Source organism: Nothobranchius furzeri, chromosome 1, assembly GCF_043380555.1.
Source record: "Nothobranchius furzeri strain GRZ-AD chromosome 1, NfurGRZ-RIMD1, whole genome shotgun sequence".
NCBI classification, from domain to species: domain Eukaryota; kingdom Metazoa; phylum Chordata; class Actinopteri; order Cyprinodontiformes; family Nothobranchiidae; genus Nothobranchius; species Nothobranchius furzeri.
In genome coordinates, this window is record NC_091741.1 from 53,880,818 (window position 1) to 53,900,395 (window position 19,578).

The 19,578-nt window shown below is 41.7% G+C and overlaps 1 protein-coding gene across 2 annotated transcripts in view; it reads right to left on the reverse strand.

Annotated features, from left to right (window-relative positions):
- The window catches only part of LOC107383948 (protein phosphatase 1H), a 45,068-nt gene that overhangs the window by 14,349 nt on the left and 11,141 nt on the right, over window positions 1-19,578 (reverse strand). Inside the window, exons 1-2 of one of the 2 annotated variants that reach the window (XM_015956882.3) lie at window positions 15,809-16,439; window positions 7,998-8,187 (exon numbers count right to left, since the gene is read on the reverse strand). In XM_015956882.3, the coding sequence (XP_015812368.1) occupies window positions 7,998-8,187; window positions 15,809-16,047 (429 nt within the window). In that variant the 5' untranslated portion in view covers window positions 16,048-16,439. Of the gene's footprint in view, window positions 1-7,997; window positions 8,188-15,808; window positions 16,440-19,578 lie in introns of those variants that run through there. The other variant, XM_054740052.2, reaches the window with a different exon arrangement.

The window sequence follows — 19,578 nt, forward strand, 5'->3', positions numbered from 1 at the left end:
AATCAGCTGCTGGGTGGCTTATAAGAGACTTCCTGATCTACCTGCAGTTTGGGAGCAGCTGGTGGTGTGCTGTTTCCCCCACTTGGTCAGCGGTGTTGGAACTTTGTGCTGTGAAACTACTGTGGAGGATTACTAGTGAGATATTGTTGTTTAGAAGCTTGGTTAGACCTAAAGGTGGTTTGTGTAGAGTTAAAGCTCCTCTGGTTAGATTTAGGGATAGTAAATGCTATTGGCCTCTTTCAGTTGAAGTCCTTCTGAGCCTGTGTTTTTTTTGTCTGGTATATTCACAGCTATGAGAGCTTTAAGTTAGTATTGTGAATGCCCTGTTTGTTTGGTAAGGTTTTTTTTCTGTTAGTAATTATCTGTAAATTGTAAGTATATTTACCTGCTGTTTCTTTATTAAATGCATGTACTCCTCCCATTCCATCTGGTCACAGGTTTGTTGCCTCCTTACCTTCCTAGCATAGCCAGGACGTAACACACTGTGTGTGTGTGTGTGTGTGTGTGTGTGTGTGTGTGTGTGTGTGTGTGTGTGTGTGTGTGTGTTTCCTCACAACAGTGAGGGACAAGGGAAAACGGCTTCAATCAGAGGCTCGTCAACTCCACAGTATCCAGAAAGATAATGAATCGTGCATGCAGGAAGCCCCCACGGGCTGATTCTATCTGCCAATCTGAGGCTGCCCCTAATGGTACGCATGATTTTGAGCCAACCAGTCAGCAGTAGGTGTGTCGGACCAGTTCAGTTCAGACTGCCTCGGGAAGAGGGCTGAAAATACGTCCTGTTGTGTGTGAGAAAATCCAAGGCACGAGAACACTCCAACCCCGGTCCAGGCGGAGTGGAGCTGATGCTAGTAAAAAATAAATAAATAAAAAGGCTGGGGGAAAAAATATCTGACTTGGACAAAATCATTAACGGCAGATCAAACCCCAAAAACCAGAATTAAAAGTGTTTTCACATAATATGATGGATATCAGACTGTTATAGACCAAGAACTTTAAAATAAATCTGACTCATTAACAGACCTTCTGCTGTCTTGTTATTTTATTATTTTACAACCTATCACCCATATTCCATTGTAAAAAAAAAAAAAAAAAAAACTTGAAGCACAGCCAGATCTTTAACTGCTAGAGTACCTCCTTTAACTTTGGTGACACATTTGAAACAGAACATTTTGCTCCAGATAAGAAAACGCAGAACATCATGAGGATAATAATTGAGAAAGTAAACGCTTTTTTAAAAATCAAAATCACCAAACTTTATTTTGACTGAGATTACATGAAGGGAAATCTAAATGTATAAAAAACAGTTCTGTTTTTGTAAAAGAAGTCTCCAAATGATGATTATTCAGAAATCCTCAAGGATATCCCATTTACTCAATAACTATGCCCTTTTTGGTAACAAATCTGACTTGGAAAAGGAAGTAATGATGGTTTATTTTCTCAGTGAGTCATCCGATAGGAAAAACACAGCGTCATGACTCACTTTCCAGCTCTGTGTGGGAGCTGCTGAGGTCAAACTTTTTTCCTGTGTAACGCTCTGTCTCACTGGAAGGAGAAAATGTCATGTCTGCTTACCCAACCTCGACAACACATTTGTCAAAGCAGTGTGTATACCAGGGCTATTCAATTCCAGGCCTGGAGAGCCAGTTTCCAGCACGTTTTTCTTTTAACTCTGTTTCAACACACCTGATTTCAGTCAGCAGGTAATTAACAGGCTTCTGCAGAGCCTGATGAGCTGCTGCACAGGTGATCCAACCAACCAATCAAGTCTGTTTGTGCAGAGAAACCCCTATAATATACTGGATACCGACTCTCCAGGACCAAATTGAATAGCTTTGGTGTATACATTCCTTAGCAACTGAATTCACATATATTTGGAATTTTATCAATTTCCAGACATTTTGTTTATTTGCTTCCATGGGAAACCTATAAATATACTGTTTGTTATAACTTTTTCTTTAGAAAATGCTCAACTCCAGATTTTCTTTTCTCCGTCTGAAGTCAAAGACCAGTTTGCTGGGACATTAATAAACAAAGCTACTGGTGCATTTTCAGTAAACAAATGGCCACTGAGTGCATGAGTAGTTTTATTTACTTAACTGGAACCTTTTGGTGAATGTTTTCCAATGTAAATCAGACTGAGTTGAAACTACTCATTAGCAGTCGTGGCCAAAAAAGTTGTAAACCCAAATTTGACCAAAACAGTGACATTCTCAATCAACTAACTTAACAAATAAAAGTACTTATTATTTTATTCATTGAATTTCACTGTAGTTTTAAAGTTGTTAAACTGGTCAAGGGGTAATCCTACTATCAATTCAATTAGCTGTGGATAGGGATGTCCCATTCCGATATCGATATCGGAAGTAATTCGACATCGGCCCAAAAACAGTGTATCGGATTATATTGGACGGCATCAAAAATCTCTGATATAAGCAGTTTGTTAAGGTTCACATTTTTGCAACCAATGGTTAAGAATTTTTTTTCTTTTTTTCATACTTACTGTTATTGACTCTTCTTCTCTGATTGAGTAATATCACTTGAGCAAGCCTTTCATACATTCCACACTAGGAAATGGGTAAAAGTATGTATGATTTGTGCTGATATCGTATCAGATTGACATCGATATTGGTCAATACTGAAGGCTGCAATATCGGTATCGTATCGGAAGTGAAAAAGTTGTATCGGGACATCCCTAGCTGTGGATCAATTGTGCTGCCACAGCACCATCTAGCGGACAAACTTTTGGTTTTGTGCGTTGAGTTTAGTATCATCTCTATTGTTATCGAAGTATACTGCTCTATATTTCGTGATTTGACTCAAGCCGTAATACCCAGCCTTACGCGTTGTTTCCACTAATAACACCAGCCCATATGTGTTTCACCATGTTGTGGAGTTGCTAATAATTAGCTTCTACTAGCTGAGACATGGTCTGCTCCTCTCCTGGCTGCAAAATCAATACAGTTTTCCACCGTCGCAAGGCAAGGCCATGAATGCTAATCTTCCCTTAGAAACTGTTCACGTTCAGCTTACATATGCAACTCAAAGTGGCCGATCGTAAATTTTGTAAGTATTACACAGTTTCTCAGTGAAGATTTGCAGCCGTTTTCTACGGCTGAAGGCGCTGGGTTTCGGTACACGATGCAAACTTTTGATTAACATTACATGCTGCCCTCCCGCCAACATTTCACCACCAAAATAATGCCTGGCCTTTATGACACAGCGCGCAAATGTATTGATGATGACTTGGCTGAAACACAAAATCTCGTGCTGACCACTGACAGCTGGATATCCAGGGCAACAGTTACCTCATTGTTACAGTGCACTATATCTGGGGCAGGGAAATGAAGAGTGCTGTACTGCAAACCCGCCCCCTGTATGAAAGCCACACACACGCACACTTGGCAGATGAACTGAGGAATGCAGTGACAGAATGCCATTCGTGAGGCGGCTGGGCTCGGACCACAGATACAGTAGGCTGCTTCACACATGTTGTAAGTCTAGCAGCTAAGAAGGCAGTGCCAATGAACAATGTGCCCCACCTCGTTGGGAAGATTAGAAAAGTTGTGAGTTTTTTTTCTCACAAAAGCACCATGGTCCACCATGTGCTGACTGTAAAAACAAAGAAGTTAAAATTGCCAAATTACAAGTTGATCCATGATGTGACAACTATATGGAATACATGACATGTTGAACAGCAGCCTGCCATTTACTCCTGAAGTCCATCAACAAGAACATGGCACTGTGTTGAGTGGTGATGAGCAGAGACTGGCAGATCAACTCATTAAACTCTTCAAACCACTGAAAACAGTGACAACTCTGATGAGCAGTGAAACCACTCCCACCTCATCCATGATTCGTCCCCTGAAGGAGCTGATCCATGGAACTGGAGGAAGAAGATAGTCCAACTGTCAAAAAGGCCAAAGCTGCAATCGCACTAGAAGAGGTACACAGACCCTGAGCTTCAAAAATAACTTCAAAAAGCAGCAGCCTTAGATCCCAGGTTCAAAAACCTCCCAGGTCAGGATTGTCAAGGATCTCACCAAAGAAGTCCAGGAGCAAGACCCACAGTTACACTTGGATGTTTTGTGTGGATTTATTTCACATACACAAATAATTGTGTATCAAGTAAATATAGATTTCACAGTTGTCAAAAAGATGAAAAAACTTTCAATGTTTAGTATTATGTGTTCAATTTAAGATTGCAAAAACAAAGTGCATTTAGATGCTGTTATCTTAAACATCTCTTACTTTTCTTCTGGCAGATTGAAGAAGTAACAACAACTGGACCATCCCAGGAGGAAGATGCACCCCCCTTCCCAAGAAGAGAGCTATGGTAGAGCTTTTTCAGGAGTTTTTTAAGACTAAGAAGCCCTTTTCTGTCATATACTGTGATTACATGCAGCCAATAACCCGTCCAAACAAAACCCGATTATTTGTTCTCACTACACTACACTGACACTAGTCAGTGACTTGATGCAATTTGCTGGGTTCCTTATATAGGAAACACTTTTTCTGATTGGCTTAATGAACTGACCTGGATTGGAATGTTTATTACGTGAAGTGCCTTGAGACGACTTGTCGTGATTTGGCGCTATATAAATAAAATTGAATTGAATTGAATTTGCAATAACCCATTTTCACAAGGCTGTGTAAACACCAGTAAGCTAGCCTCACTTTAAAGGAATAAATAGATTGTGCTTTACAAGATAGCACTTAACAATTTTGTGTTTATTCTGTGTTCTCCATTGGACCATTTTTTTAAACATTTGAAGGATGTTTAAAGTTTTAAAGTACTGTAGTGTATACAGTATTAAAGAGGCACTTTATAATATTTAACGTTAAAGTTAAAGTCCCATTAGTTGTCACACACACTGATGTGTGTGCGAAATTTGTTCTCCGCATTTGACCCATCCCCTGGGGGAGCGGTGAGCTGCAGCTGTGGCCGCGCTCGGGAACCATTTGGTGGTTTAACCCCCCAATCCAACCCCTTAATGCTGAGTGTCAAGCAGGGAGGCATTGGGTCCCATTTTTTCAAAGTCTTTGGTATGTTTACCAGTATATTGCAAAAGCACTTTAAAAGTGACATTTCTGTTTGTCTGAGAATTTATATTTTCGAGTGAACACATTTTTGGGGGGAAATTTCAGACTTTCTTAAGCTTTTCTATGATCCAAAGTGGACCGAAACAGTGACCCAAAAACCGAGGTAGGGACCGGACCTTGGTCAAAGTGGACCGATGCATACCTAGCTTACTGTATCACAGTTACAACATTTTACCTTAATGACAGTAAAGAGTGAGTTTTGAGTTTATTGTGGGGTTGCTGTGTCACGTCCTTAAGTCTTGCAGCAGTGGCTTACAGCGGTGCTTTGTCATAACGTAGTCCCAAATCTAAATGAGCTCCTTTATGTTAGTCGATGTGATTATTGAGGTCACCAAGAAAAATAAGGATCGTTATTGATGTAGCGGAAATCCACATTTTATATCCTCAGATTAACTTTGTTTGGATTCACACGAAGGAGAACATAACTATTTCCACAAAGTTTTTCCTCTCACATTTAGCAGAAGAAAAACAAAAAGGGGAATTTGAGACTGGCCTACAGTTTCAGCATTCTGGTTACCTCCTACTCTCTCCCAGGATTGTAAATTGCACCAATTTGACTGGCCCCACTTCTGCACCAATCAGGAGGCACAAGAAATATCAGAAACCGGCCTGTTTTACATCAACTCTCAAACTGACCCTTTTCCCAAGATGGGGGAAGTCGTAAAGCTTCCCTTAATGTCCTCTGGGGAGCTTCATGACTTGAGTCTTTATAAACCTTGCATTCCTGTTTATCTACGATCAAAGAAGGTGTTTAGGTTGTTTACCCTTACAATAGAAATCAAGGTGCTCTAAGTTTAAAATCTTATCAGTCACAAACCTAAACTGTTTGTTTTGTGTTTTCTTTTATGTTAAACCTCTGTCAATTTGTGTTTCTCCAGTTAAAACTCATGCTAATGGTAAAACTGTCTAGTTTTAAGACATAAATTTAGTTCTTCTCTGTTTAAAATGATACTTTGACCCCCTTCTGGAATAACTTTGGTAAATTGTAATCATAAATCTGTCATTGTTGGAAAGGCAGAGATTATGTGAAAGAGCCACAGTGCCATCAAGTGGTTAAGGAGTGAAATACATGTGGGTGTGACAAAAAGAAAGTTTATAAAACCAGAAGTTCAGACTTCATGGTAGCAGAACAAAGAAGAAAGACGCGTTACGCGAACCTGTGCTGGGATTTTCCATCTTGGCCCAGCAAAAGATAATCGACGCTCATAAAAGTTGTTAAGCCATTAGCTCTCAAAAGTTACAGTAAACTCAGAGTTCCGTTTTGCTTTGTTTTGAATTTCTATGTGAAACCGGAAGTCGGCGCGGTCCGGTCGAGTCCTCGCATTAAGAGTTAAACCCAATTTGGAACAGATTCTCTGATTCGATCTCGTTTGGATAATTCGGACTCATGATCTAAATTCCACGTTTGGTGCAGCTGGAGGAACTGAAAGGTCAAGCCATGATCGAGAACGGCCACATGCTCCCTTCCATGACCAACGTTGACCGACCAGGGAGCCAGCACCATTTAATCCAAAAAGGCCTCGGCACGAGCCAGGACCCCAGACTGTTGCAGCCGCTGGCTACCCTTCCGGCGACGGAAAGCAGGTCTGTGAAAACATTTCCAACTGGTTGATCTTTTCTGCTATAAGCCGATTCATGAATTCAGATTATTACATTTCCTTTATGGCGGGTTTTATTTCGATCCAAAATTCACGTTTAGCTCTGAAGAATTATCCTCTTTTCTCTGCTACCACACACACACACATGCCAACTCTCGTTGCATCCACTCAACCACCTGAACACACCCCCCCTCTTGCATTCCTACACACACACACACACACACACACACACACACACACACACACACACACACACACACACACACACACACACACACACACACACACACACACACACACACACACACTTTGCTCCCTGTAGAAATTATTCCCCATTTTCCAAATAAACTTGGTGTCACAAAATTTCCACTTTATTACAGATCAGTATTTCATATCACTGCCATAAAGCTTTGGGTTAACAGTTGTCTTAATTCCATGCATGAAACGATAAGCTGTGTTTGGTCCTTTTTGTCCATGCCTTAACTGATGACACAAAAGTAAATAACGTCTGATCATTGTCTAACAATTCTCGAGAATAATCGGCGCATTCTGTCAAGAATTCATCCTTTAGATCAATTTGTGGTGTTAACTCTGAGACTGATTACACTGCAAAAATATAGATATTATATCCAATGGTCCAGGTCCGAAAACTGGTGGTGCCCCGATTAATTAATATAAGATTAAAAACAAGCTAAATCTATGCCACATTTGAAATATAGATATAAATCTATATTTATCGCTACAATGAGTAATTTATATGACTTTTTATCAAGAAATGCTACCTGTTACCATGCACTTACATTGTTTATGCTAAGCTAAAGCTAACAGATTACTGCCAGATTAGGAGAAAGACTGGGCTGGTTATGAAACATTTTATCCTATTTATCTAACTCAGGGGAATATTGTCTGAATATTGTCAGACAATATTTGAATATACCTTTACCTTGGGGTTAATATCAATCTACGACGGTAGCACAGGAGTTAAGTGCCCGCCCTGTAATCGGAAGGTTGCAGGTTCGAGGTTGTTGCTGTGGTTGTGTCCTTGGGCTGGTGGTGTTTGGAGGGACTGGAGCAGCCTGTGTACGGCAGACTCGCCTCTGTCAGTGGGTCCCGGGGCGGCTGTGGCTACAATGTAGCTCATCACCATTAGGGTGTAAATGACTGATTGTGTTGTAAAGCACCCTGGGGGGTTCTAGGACTCTAGAAGTTGTTATATCAAATACAGGCCCTCTACCATCTAACCATGTACACTGTAAGCGTTCTAAAAAACCTCAGATTATCTGTCTCTAATGTTACCTCGCAGGTCCTGTTGTGCTCCAGCCGGAGTCCTAGGCCTTCTCCATTCGGTAGGGAGTTGCGTCTTTTGGCAGTAGGGGTCTTGCTGGGCGTGGAGGGGGGGCAGTAGCTCATTGGTCTCCTTCGAGCCACCACCACCTCACAGCAGGCTTGGTCCTCATTCAGGGCACTCTTACCAGCATTGATCACCCTGAAAAATGGAGTCAAGAATTTAGGTCGTGTCTCAAGATTCAAATAGGTCAAACAACTGACTTAGAGGAACTCTGAATGTTTTAAATATATATATATATATATATATATATATATATTTCATTTCATGCTGACTTTAAGGCTCACCAAAAAAGTTGCTGCAATTCCTTAGAGCCAAGACATACAAATTATGTCGTTACCCCAACATTTCATAACATGACTAAATTGTCGCTTCGATGAATGATCTCAAAGGTTAACTCACTTGTTAATTAACAGCTAAAACTGCTTCGTGTAATTGGGGTGACAATGAAGGGCGAAAACACTGAGAGTGGTCTGTCTGACAGACATATCTGGAGGCTGTTTTCGAGTGCGATTGTGTGAAATTGGCAGGTCTATTTATAGATGCAAACGGGTTGTTTTCTGCTCAGCGGCGTCTGGTCCTCAAGCGTCAAACGTCTGACAACCAAAACACAACAAGATGTACAAAAGCAACAAACAACTGGGTCATGGAAATCCACGTGATGTGAGACATTTATGAAGTTTTTGGTTTATGCATGCTCCAATTTTTATTTTTTACAAAAACTAATAAAAAATATATTTATCTATCTAAGGGAGCAGTTCTCAAACTTTTATACCAACCACATATGAACGTGACAGCAGTTTTAATTCTTCACATTTGTCAAATTAAAATTCTCATTCACAGCCGATCATCTGTCTCCACTTAGTCCTATCTTCTGCATTCCCTATCCTCACACCAACTAACTTCATGCCCTCTCTCACCACATTCATTAATCTACCTACCTGCTGGTCTGCCTCTCAGCTTCCTGCATGGTGGCTCCAACCTCAGCATCCTTCAACAGATGTAATCATCGTCTCTCCTATGGACATGTCCAAACCACCTCAGTCTGTCCTCTCTGACCTCATCTCCCAAACATCTAACAGGAGCAGTTCCTCTGATGGACTCATTCCTGATCCTCGTCAGTCCCAAAGAGAACCTCAACATCTTGAGCTCTGCAGCCTCCAGTTCTGCCACCTGTTAGTAAATCTGAGCAGTTTCTGCCAATCCCCGTGATCCCTGGTGTCACAGTCTGCACAAATATAGTTCCATGTTTTCAACAATAAGTGATTAATTCTAGCAAAAACAACAAAACCTAAAAGCTGGCCTTACCACACCTATTCTGAATGCTCACAGGTAATACAATTTTGACATTTGAACAAAATAGTTATTACTACATATTTTCCCATTATAATCTTTGATTAAAGGACGTAGGCCTTATATTTAAATCAATGGTCAACAACAAATGGAAGCTCTTTTTAGGGTATTTATTCAAAATGTACTCCTATATACAAAATGTATATATATATATACACAAAATGCATCCTTGTCTGCTCTTTGGTAGGTTACTGCTTCTCACCTTTTTTTTTATTGTACTTTAATGTTTTTATTTATGTATTTATTGTTAAATAGGTCACTCATGATAATAAAACGGCTAAAATTTAAAGCATTACACAGAAATCGAACAATTCTCCATGCAGAAGCTCCTCCTGCTTCATTTGACCTGCTGTAAACAAACAGTAATCTGATCATCTGTGTGTGAGTGTGTGTGTGGTACAGGCCAGGAGATATTATGTTCAGAAATACAAAGGTAGACAAAAAAAAGCAAATAACCAGAAGTCAAAGTCGACATGTACATCTGAACCATGACCAGATCAATCCTCCTCCATGAACACATGACTCGGTTTTTCTACTAAGAGCCGCATCTGCTGCTTTTGTTTTCATTCGATTGGAAGCTCTCCGACGACTCATTTGTCTTCATTTCACCATTTGCGGGAATAAGAACATCATTTTCCTTCCAATCAAATCTTTGTTTCATTCACAACAGTTCACTTCCTGCTCATCAGGAGCCAAATCTCATTTCCTGGCTCTTGTCAAAAATCTGATGATGGTTTTGTTTCTTTGTGAATTCTGAGCCAAATGGCAGCATCAAGGATTTGTCCAATCACAGTTAACTGTTACAATTTTAAATGATGTTTTGATGATAATGAATTTAGATCCTGACATGAACTGTTCCGTAAAAGGGGACCTAGGATAATCTGTGTGCCTGTGAGAGAAACTAATATTAATAATTATTTTAAACAATTACACATCGAGTTGGGAAACGCTACAGTCATTTATCTTCTGCAGCTAAAAACACAAAAATGTTGGGGTGCAAAGTGTGAGAGTCAAGATAAGCTTGCAAAAAACAGAAGTGGTTGCAGAATCCTACATTTGTTTTCAAAGGGCCAAACATTTCACACAAAGCTGAAAATCTTGAAAAAAGTGTTAAATACTGTATATTATCAATACTAAAAAAATCATGGAAGGATTGTCGGGGATGAAATAAAAGTTTTGATTAATGCACGGCTCTTATAGCTCTTATAGAAAAAAAATGCAGAGTGAAAGCTGAATCCACATTCAGACTTACCATCAAAATCAAAAGATAGATTTGATTTATTTCTCCTTTTCATCAACTTGAGTTGATAGATGTAGCAGCAGTTGTCTCATGTTTCACCTGTTGCAGCAACAGGAGTATACCATCTTACTAGCCTAGAAATCTAGACAGACAGTAGCAGAAGTAAAATGATTTTGTCCTGCATGTTGGTCAAACCACGCTCGGCTGGAACGTCTGCAGACTCGACCGGTCTGGTGGCTTGCCAACCACAGCACTCTTGTTAGTTTGGGGGGCCAATCACAGCGGTTTGGTGGGCGGGGTGTTATTGCAACCAAGTGAAACTTATTATGGCAATAGCTCGTTTGAAATAGAGATCGACCGATTTATCAGTTGGCTGATTAATCGTGCCAATATTTAACATTCATTCATCATTGGCTGATAAGCCTCTTAAGTAGAGCCGATTTAAAGTCAGGCACCTCTGCGGGCATGAAATTGGCCCCAAAAAATTGGCAGCACTTATCGACCATCGGCTGACCACAACTTCCTCACATCGGTATCGTCAATAGAAAAACCAATATCGGTCGACCTCTGGTTTGAAATGACTTTGGCATCAAATTGTGGGAGTTAGTTTCATTAGATAGTAGTAAATATGATTGTAAATCCTACATCTGAAGGTTGGTGTCATGACAATGCAGGAGACCTTAATTACAGATAAACGCTGATCCGAGCAAAACTCATTACCCTCAACAATCCACTTGAGATGCTTCATCATTGCTTAGAGCATCATTGTGCAATTAACATTCAAATTAAAAATAGAGACTGAGATGTTCACAGACCACAAGAAAAGAGATATGTGTCTAAACGGTATTTTACTTATTAAGAGTAGATATAGTGTAGTATATATAGAGAATTCTTCCATTACAAGTCATTTAATAATTACTTTCACTTAAAAGGTATTCAATGACCCTTAGAGTTTATGCACTAAGAGTTGGCAGGGAGTTACTTTATAGAATCTCATTAGGACACTAGTAAGTGTTCTTCAAGGACAATTAAAAAATATGGTCTCTGACAGTGTTTTGTGGAGCAGTGCATGAACACATTCATCTGCTGTTCATAAAGTGTCATCACTGTAATCAATGGCAAAGATGGTCCACTCACTGATATACCGTGGTGCTGATGATGATAGCAAAATACTGAATACATTTTATACATCAAGTGTCTCTCCAAGTATCAACTATAAATTTTAATGGCAAACTTTCACCAATCCATATCCACTAGGCTTTTAGCTTCTCCTAGTTGCTTCTAAAGCGCCATAGCTCACTAAGCCTCTCAGTAGTGTTGTCAAAAAAATCGATACCTAGATATAAATCGATGCTAAAAGTGGTATCTAAATTAGATATTCCATCCCTGTGGTATCGATATTATGGACTATTATACACAGCCTTCTTCAAGTACACCGACACGCACGACAGCCAGATGCCGTAAAGCAGCCTCCGCCTCCCAGACAAACAGAAGAAGAAGACGCCGCATGGCTACATTGCAATTTCCCACGCGAGTTGTCTCCGATCCAAGTTTTGTCTGCCAAATAAATAAACAAAAACATAAACAGCGAATTTGGGAGGCGTTTCACAGCCCAACTTAATTAGCATACCAAGTCCGACACATAGTTGTATATTCACGCTTATGTGCTTAAAGGAAACTCCTGTTTATTGCAACCCGGACTTAATTTCTAGCATGCAGTACGTTTGTTTACTCACGCTGACAACTTTGGTGCTACTTGGATTCCCCGGGGTATTTAGATCCATCGGCGAATCGCCATCAGTGTATATCCATATAACGGGTGCGGATGGGCACCCATGGTGCAGCCTCGAAATAAGACATTATCTGCACCAAAAAATCTCAATGTCGAAAGGTTTTGTTAGGAATCATTAACGTGATTCCCCTGTTCGTTTGCAGCGAGTCTGGGATTTCTAGGCGTAAACAGACTAGCCGTGGCTAATCTAACCAGCGCTTTTAATGACGTCACTGCCGTGCGCCAATCTGTTTTTATTAAGATTACCGGCAGATGTACCTTTGTCCTACTGTGGAGAAATTCATTTTCTCCCTTTATTGACCAACAGAGTTGTTCAAAAGTACAGAACAAAACATATGGCATTACATCTTATGACAAAAATGCACCTTAAGCAGAGTTTAAGCAGCAAAACATCACTCTGCAAATAGTGTATATATAGTGAGACAATTCATCATTTAAAGTGTTAACTTTCGCCAGTTTTTGTATGCACGTTCTAAAAAAATGCTGATACTTGAAAGGTTTAAGCACTTTATACACTTAATTCTTAACATTTAATTTTTGCAATATAAATTGAGGAATGTTATTTTTTGAATACACTTGTTCAGTAAATTGGTGTTTTTAAATAGTGTTGAAATCGAGTATCGAGTTTTTTTTCCACTATCGAATCGAGTTTGAAATTTTAGTATCGTGACAACCCTACCTCTCAGTGGGAAAAATTCGAGAAACTCCTCCATCCCATCTGAACAACTTTTCTGCAGGAAACGTTTTTTATCAGGATAAATATTTATCAAGAAAAATTATTGTTTAGAAAGCATTCAGTGACTGCAAATGAATAGAGGACTCGTGCCTTAAGAAAAGCAGTGCTCCATCATATGAGTGGTTTGGATTGTGTCAAAAGAAGCCCTGGAGTAAATGTGTATCAACTACGATTGGATACTTTTGGACTGTGACAACTAGTAAATATGGGGCCTATTGCTAAAACATTCTTCAGTTTTCTAATTGAGCTGTGTGTAAAATATTTGAGAAAGCAACTATAACAATATGCAACAATGCAAATCACAAATGTATCATCGCTGCACTATCCATGTGCAGAGTATAACTACAAGGACAGCAGTAGCTCAGGAGGCAGAGCGGGTTGTCCAGTGATCAGAAGGTTGGGACATTGAGTGCGTTTACATGCAGCCAGTAACCCTTTAAAAACCCGAATATTCACAATAACCCGGTTCCGCACGGCATATAAACACCGCCAAAAACCCGGATATGCTCATAACCGGGTTACTACACCTGGGGTAACCCTTTTCTAACCCGAATGTTTGGTCATGTAAACGCATACCGGGATATCCCCATCAAAGCGTGTGTTCTGCGCATGCTCTGTTCGCAAGGAATCTTGGTCTTTTGAGTAGCGAGACGTCTTGTATGCGCCAGAACACCGGAAGTAAACAACAAGTTGGGAGCAACATGGCGAGTCGCGGCACAGCACCACACTTTTGGAGCGACGAGGAAACCTCTGTCTTCATCGGTCTGGTGAAAAGTATGAACATTATGTCTTTTGTTGACGGTCGAAAGTACAGAGACAGCAAAATATACAAGAAGGTAACCAGAAAGTTACGGATACCGGAACAAGAAGAACCGGAAATGACGCATATTGCGTCTTGACGTAGTCCACACGTCCTGACGCTACCCCAACGTCCGTATTTAAATCGAGTTATGCAAGTTAGGGGTAACTCTTTCTATTCATGCTTGTAAACGGGTTATTCTGATCAACTCAGAAACCCGAATACCGACCTTAACCCGACCATAACCGGATATTGGCTGCATGTAAACATACTCATTCTCAGTCTGCAGCTTTTTGTCAAACTCCCAAAAGAAGAGACCCAGAAAAAGCCATGGTCAGCGATATAGAAAACTCCAGAGAAGAAAAGGAGAGGGTAGGGGGCTGCACCCCATCGCTAATTAGTGATGACTATGGCTGCTCGATGCTCCTGTCTCCTGTTAAGTTCATACAAATATCACTCTTTGGAGCTGCAGCTATTTCTCTCTGCATTCAGACCTGGTCTCTGTGCCCCTAAAATCTGCTCTTGCAGATGTTTTATATCCTCTTGGATTGAAGTGAGATGAGCCTGCCAACAGGAAGCCAAATATAATGCTGACCATCATCACAGTCTTCTTTTGGGTGCACTCTTGATCAGCGTACTCAGATGGCTCGCCCACCATTGATAGTGGAAGAAAATATTTAGGTTTTGGGGTGAGTGGGGCGCTAAATATTTTAGTGAGTCTTAGTAGAGCTATTGCCATACTTCTTGCTTTGATTACAAAGGGACCAGGCACCTTGCAATTTTAGGGTCACCCATAAACACACCATGCAAATCAGCGTTAATACTGTTGCCACTGTGGGTCTTATGAAAGTGCTGCGACAGCATGGCGATCTAGGAATTTTGTGGCATTCGTGATGCTACGGTTGGTAGTAATATTGCCGCAGCGCCAGACTTGTGAATGCATATTACATCTTGGTGCAACAGGGAGGAGTCATGATCACGTGTGGAGTTACTGCCGAGCTTCGGCTGGCTATAATATTGACAATGAAAGCAAACACGGCACTAAGTTTTAGAATCAGCTGAGATGATAAACTGGAGCGATGCAGAGCTCCAGGAGCTTCTCTTCGTTAAGAGCTGGAGCTTTGAAAACCTGGCCGTTAGCGAGGACTGTGAGTGATAGCCACCTTTAGGAACAAATTGTCAAAAACAATTTTGAGCCCAGCTTCAATCACAAACGAAGTGGAACGGAAGTCTGCGGCTGCGCAGAGACCCCCCCATTCCACTTATACTGCCATAGCGTAACCTCTTGTAAAAAAGACATGATTGCGCCACATTACTGCCACAATCTGACCACATCTAAACGACCTATGCTCCCTGATGCCGCCTCAGCGAGACAAATTGGCGGCAGTTTTCTAAAAGAGGCGTAGTTTATGTGGTGGTGGCTGATGCGCTAAAGCCATGGAGTGATTTGTGAGAAGCACAACAATAAATCAGGAGAGGAGAAAGGAAATTTGGATTTATCTACTGATATAATAATCACAATGTATTTACCTAGCACCATGCAGCCATAATGGCCCTAAATATCATTATAGAGAACCAAATTACTCATACCACCCAGGCCTGAGCTCGGGGAAAACTGCTGCTCATGCATTTCTGCAGTAGATTCAGCAGGAATGGCTGTGGATGGATGTAGGTCACAACAGGTGCAGCTGAATTAAGTTAATGCTCTTGTGTCAGCCTAAGAAGAAGCAAATTCTCATCTGCAGCCTCGTTCCGGCCCAACCAACACCAGGCGCATTCGTTCACTCATATAAGCAAACAAAGAGCTGCTTTTTTAAGGTCAGCAGCCGCCCGGCTACTTACTCAGCGTATCCGGTGGCCCACGGTAATCTCCTGGTTTCCTTTAAGATGAGGATGGGCCGAGCTACGTGGTCGGCGGAGCACTCGATCTCATCCGGAGACAGACCCAGAAACTCGGGTCTCATATAAGGGAATTTCAGCGGTAAATCCGAACCTGAATTCCCACCTCCTCCTCCGGAGCCGCCCCCGGTCATGATTCCGCCCATAAACCCGGCCACGGCCGATTTGACCCGGGTGAGCATGCCGCTGTTGTTGCCTCGACGCGGCGGGGTGTCCGTTGTCCGGTGCGCGGCGCCGCGGCTCCCTTTGCCCGGATTCCCCCCCAGCTCGGCCGCGTTGGCTGCTCGACGGAAGGCTTCGGTGATGGATGAGAAGCGGCGGAGGACGGGAGATGCCGCCGGGGCGTTAGGGCTTCATTGACCCGGAGCAGAAGGCATCCTGGTGGAAGCAGAAACGATGCTGCTCGCTCGCCTCCATGGAAGTCATTGATAACAGCTCGGCCGACGTGAAGGCGGAAATACACTGAAGATTAAAGGATCATGTGATGCTTGGATAAACGCTGAAAAAAAGAGGAAAAACCGTTCGCTATTTATTTTTTTCAACGAATAACTTAAAAAATAAACACTGAGCATTAAAAATAATCTCCACTTTACTTTGATTTATTTTCAAGCATATGTAGTAATTTCACAATATGATATATGAGATACTAGTTATTTTAATTATACTTTTATATGACATTTATTGCTGCTGCAAAATTAGATTTAAGTCACAGCGATGACCCGGAGGTGGGCCTGTGAACATGTGAGCAGCAGCAGCTTTAAGCTCCTGACAGCAGGTTAAAGGTAAATCTGGCTATAATGTCAGACTGCAGAGATCTGAGAGGAAGCTCACTGTGGGGGAGGGGAACTCTTATTATTAGGCCACCTAATAGTTAAGTTAATTTAGTTGTGTGAGCATTAACGGTAATGACAACTGTCTGCAATTACATCAGTATTTTATTTGTCAAAGTTCAGACAAAATGAAAACGTTTTGATGTTTGAACAAATGTAAAGCAACCAAAGGTAAAAAGAAATGTTAAAGCTGCTAACAGTGGCTCATCAGGGCTACTGTGGTAACCACCAACAAGCTATTAAGGCTGCTAAGGCGAATTAGCAAGCAGGTTTTGAACACTTACAGATGTGTGTGTGTGTGTGTGTGTGTGTGTGTGTGTGTGTGTGTGTGTGTGTGAGAGAGAGAGAGCTTGTGTCTGCTCTGTCTTCTCGATCCGCAGTGAGTTGTGGCGGATGACTGCTTATACTGAGCCAGGATCCTCTGGAGGTTTCTTCCTGTTGAAAGGGAGTTTTCCTCTCCACAGTCACTAAATGTTTGCTTAGTATGAGGATTGCAGTAGACTCTGACACTGGTCAGTGACTCGATGCATTCTGCTGGGTTCCTTATATAGGAAACTTTTTACTGATTGGCTTAATGAACTGTACTGGAATGTTTACTATGTGAAGTGCCTTGAGACGACTCGATCTTGTCGTGATTCGGTGCTACTTAAATAAACTGAATTGAACTGAAAATTGAATGAAAACACGGTCATGGAACACTCATCCCTCCTCTTAGATTTCTTCCCTGGAGCCGTGTCCACTGGAACGGAAAACCCCACATTGTTTTCCAGGTTCAAACGTCTTTTGTTGTCCATGACTTCAAATGGTGTTTTTTCTTTCTGGTAGTTTATCCTAAAGGTGAAATGGTAGCAGCCGGCTGTTTCTCCTTCTCTGATATAGTTGAGCCGTGAACTTCTCACACCAGCAGTGCTCTGTAGCTAAATGTGCAAGTGCATAATGAGTGGAGGACCCAGGGAAGCGTGGACAAGCTGCGGTTCAGTAGTTCTAATAGTTGCTTTCGGTCTGAAATGTGTTAATGGTGAAGGATTTTAGACAAATGCGAGAGAACTACTTAATTATCATATTTTTTTTTTATCTCCACAATATATTCATAACCATACTATGTTAGAATGTTAAGAGGCATGAAAAACAATTTAATGCAAATTTGTTTTCTAAATTTCCTATTTAGGGCAACTACTTCTAACTTATGGCAAGCAGAAACACAGCTTCAAATGTAAGACTCAAACAACAGATTCAAAAACATTCTCAGTTTCTCATAAACAACGAAGACGGCATCTGAAGCGGAGTTCGCTGCGGCTCTTTCCTCTCAGGTTATTCACATCCAGCTCGAACGATAAAACCAAATCTAAGTTATGGGAGCCGCCAAGGTTGGGGACAGTCACCAGCAGCTGTAGTCCAAAAGAGTCCAAAGCATTAATAAAATCCCTCACCAGTGGTTTCAGAGGGCAACAAACGTGAATATCAAAATCAGCCAGAATAACCCCTGGTCACATTTTGAGAGCAGATCAGCTAGAAGATCTGAAAGTTCATTTATAAAAACCTTGTTGTATTTGGGTGGCCTGTAGCAGAGTACAACAAGGATGGGAGAAGAAAACCCCAGCTCAGAAATTGAGACCTCAAGACTGGCAGCCTAGCAAGGGGTTTGGGGGAGAATAGAACAGTACAGGGACAACAGTGGCTGCCTGGTGGGGTCTGGGTCTCTGGGCTCTGTCAGGTCTCCGTCGAGGTTGGGCCCCCTTGGGTTCCGGGCCACTCAGCCTGCCCTGGGGTGGGCAGCTGCAGACGGGCCTGGGGGCTTGCTGTTATCTCCTGGGCCTCTGGCACAGCTGCTGGTTTCCCCCAGCTGGCCAAGTGGAGCCTGGCAATCAACCTGAGTCTCAACACCACAGGGTCATTTCCATAGCTGCCATCAAGAAGCCACAGCAGTGTCTGCACTTCTTGAGAGCGCTCAGCAAGAACATCTACCAGACGGAGTTGACAGCCTACTAATCAACAATATAAGCATACACCTTCTCAGTGTGATTCTCCACCTGCATTCTGGACCCGGAGAGATTGCACAAAAGGTTGTGGGCTATGTCCACACGGGAGATGTGTTCATCACATTTGTGAAGGGATGGACTGTGATAAAAGTGTCAGAACAGACCAGAGTAATATCCAGCCAGACAAAGCCTACGTTTAATGATTTTGGAAATATTTAGCTAAATCTTCAACTTATGGCTGATAACAATATTCTAATTTATTTGCAAAAAAACTCCAGCCTGGCCTGCCAGACTCGTCCTCTGTTTAATTCTATCCAGATAACTAGTTTGGTTACTCTCAGGCAGAGAGGCACATGAGGCGCCAGCTCAAAAATAACCAACTACAAAATAACCATCAGAAAAAAGGCAGAAATGCCGACTGTACCGCGCCACGCAGTCATTTTTTTTAGCTGTAGTCAAAAATGGCGTCTGACGATGGTGCAAACAAACATCTTTCTTTAGAAGACAGGCTTTTAGCGCTTCTTCTTGTTGTGGTTTTAAAGACATGCCCAAGACATAGACTCTGTGGGATTTTCTGATAATGCTGAGATTACCTTTACCATCTCACCTCTCCTTCCTCCACATTTGGAGGCAGGCTGCCCGTTACTCTAGGTGTATAACTCAAAGTACTACTTCTAACTTTCTGTCGACTCTGGATATTGATTCCCTCACTCCACCCCCTTCAGCCTCCTGTATGGATGTAGATAACCTTCTGCATCTGTTCAGTACGACCTGCCGTGCTGCCCTGGATGCTGTTGCCCCTCTCAGAGCTAGGCAGAAACAGACTATTTCAAAGCCTTGGCTAAATGATTACATCCGTAGCCTCAGGCGACGATGCAGGAGGTGGAAGAAAGACAGACTCCTG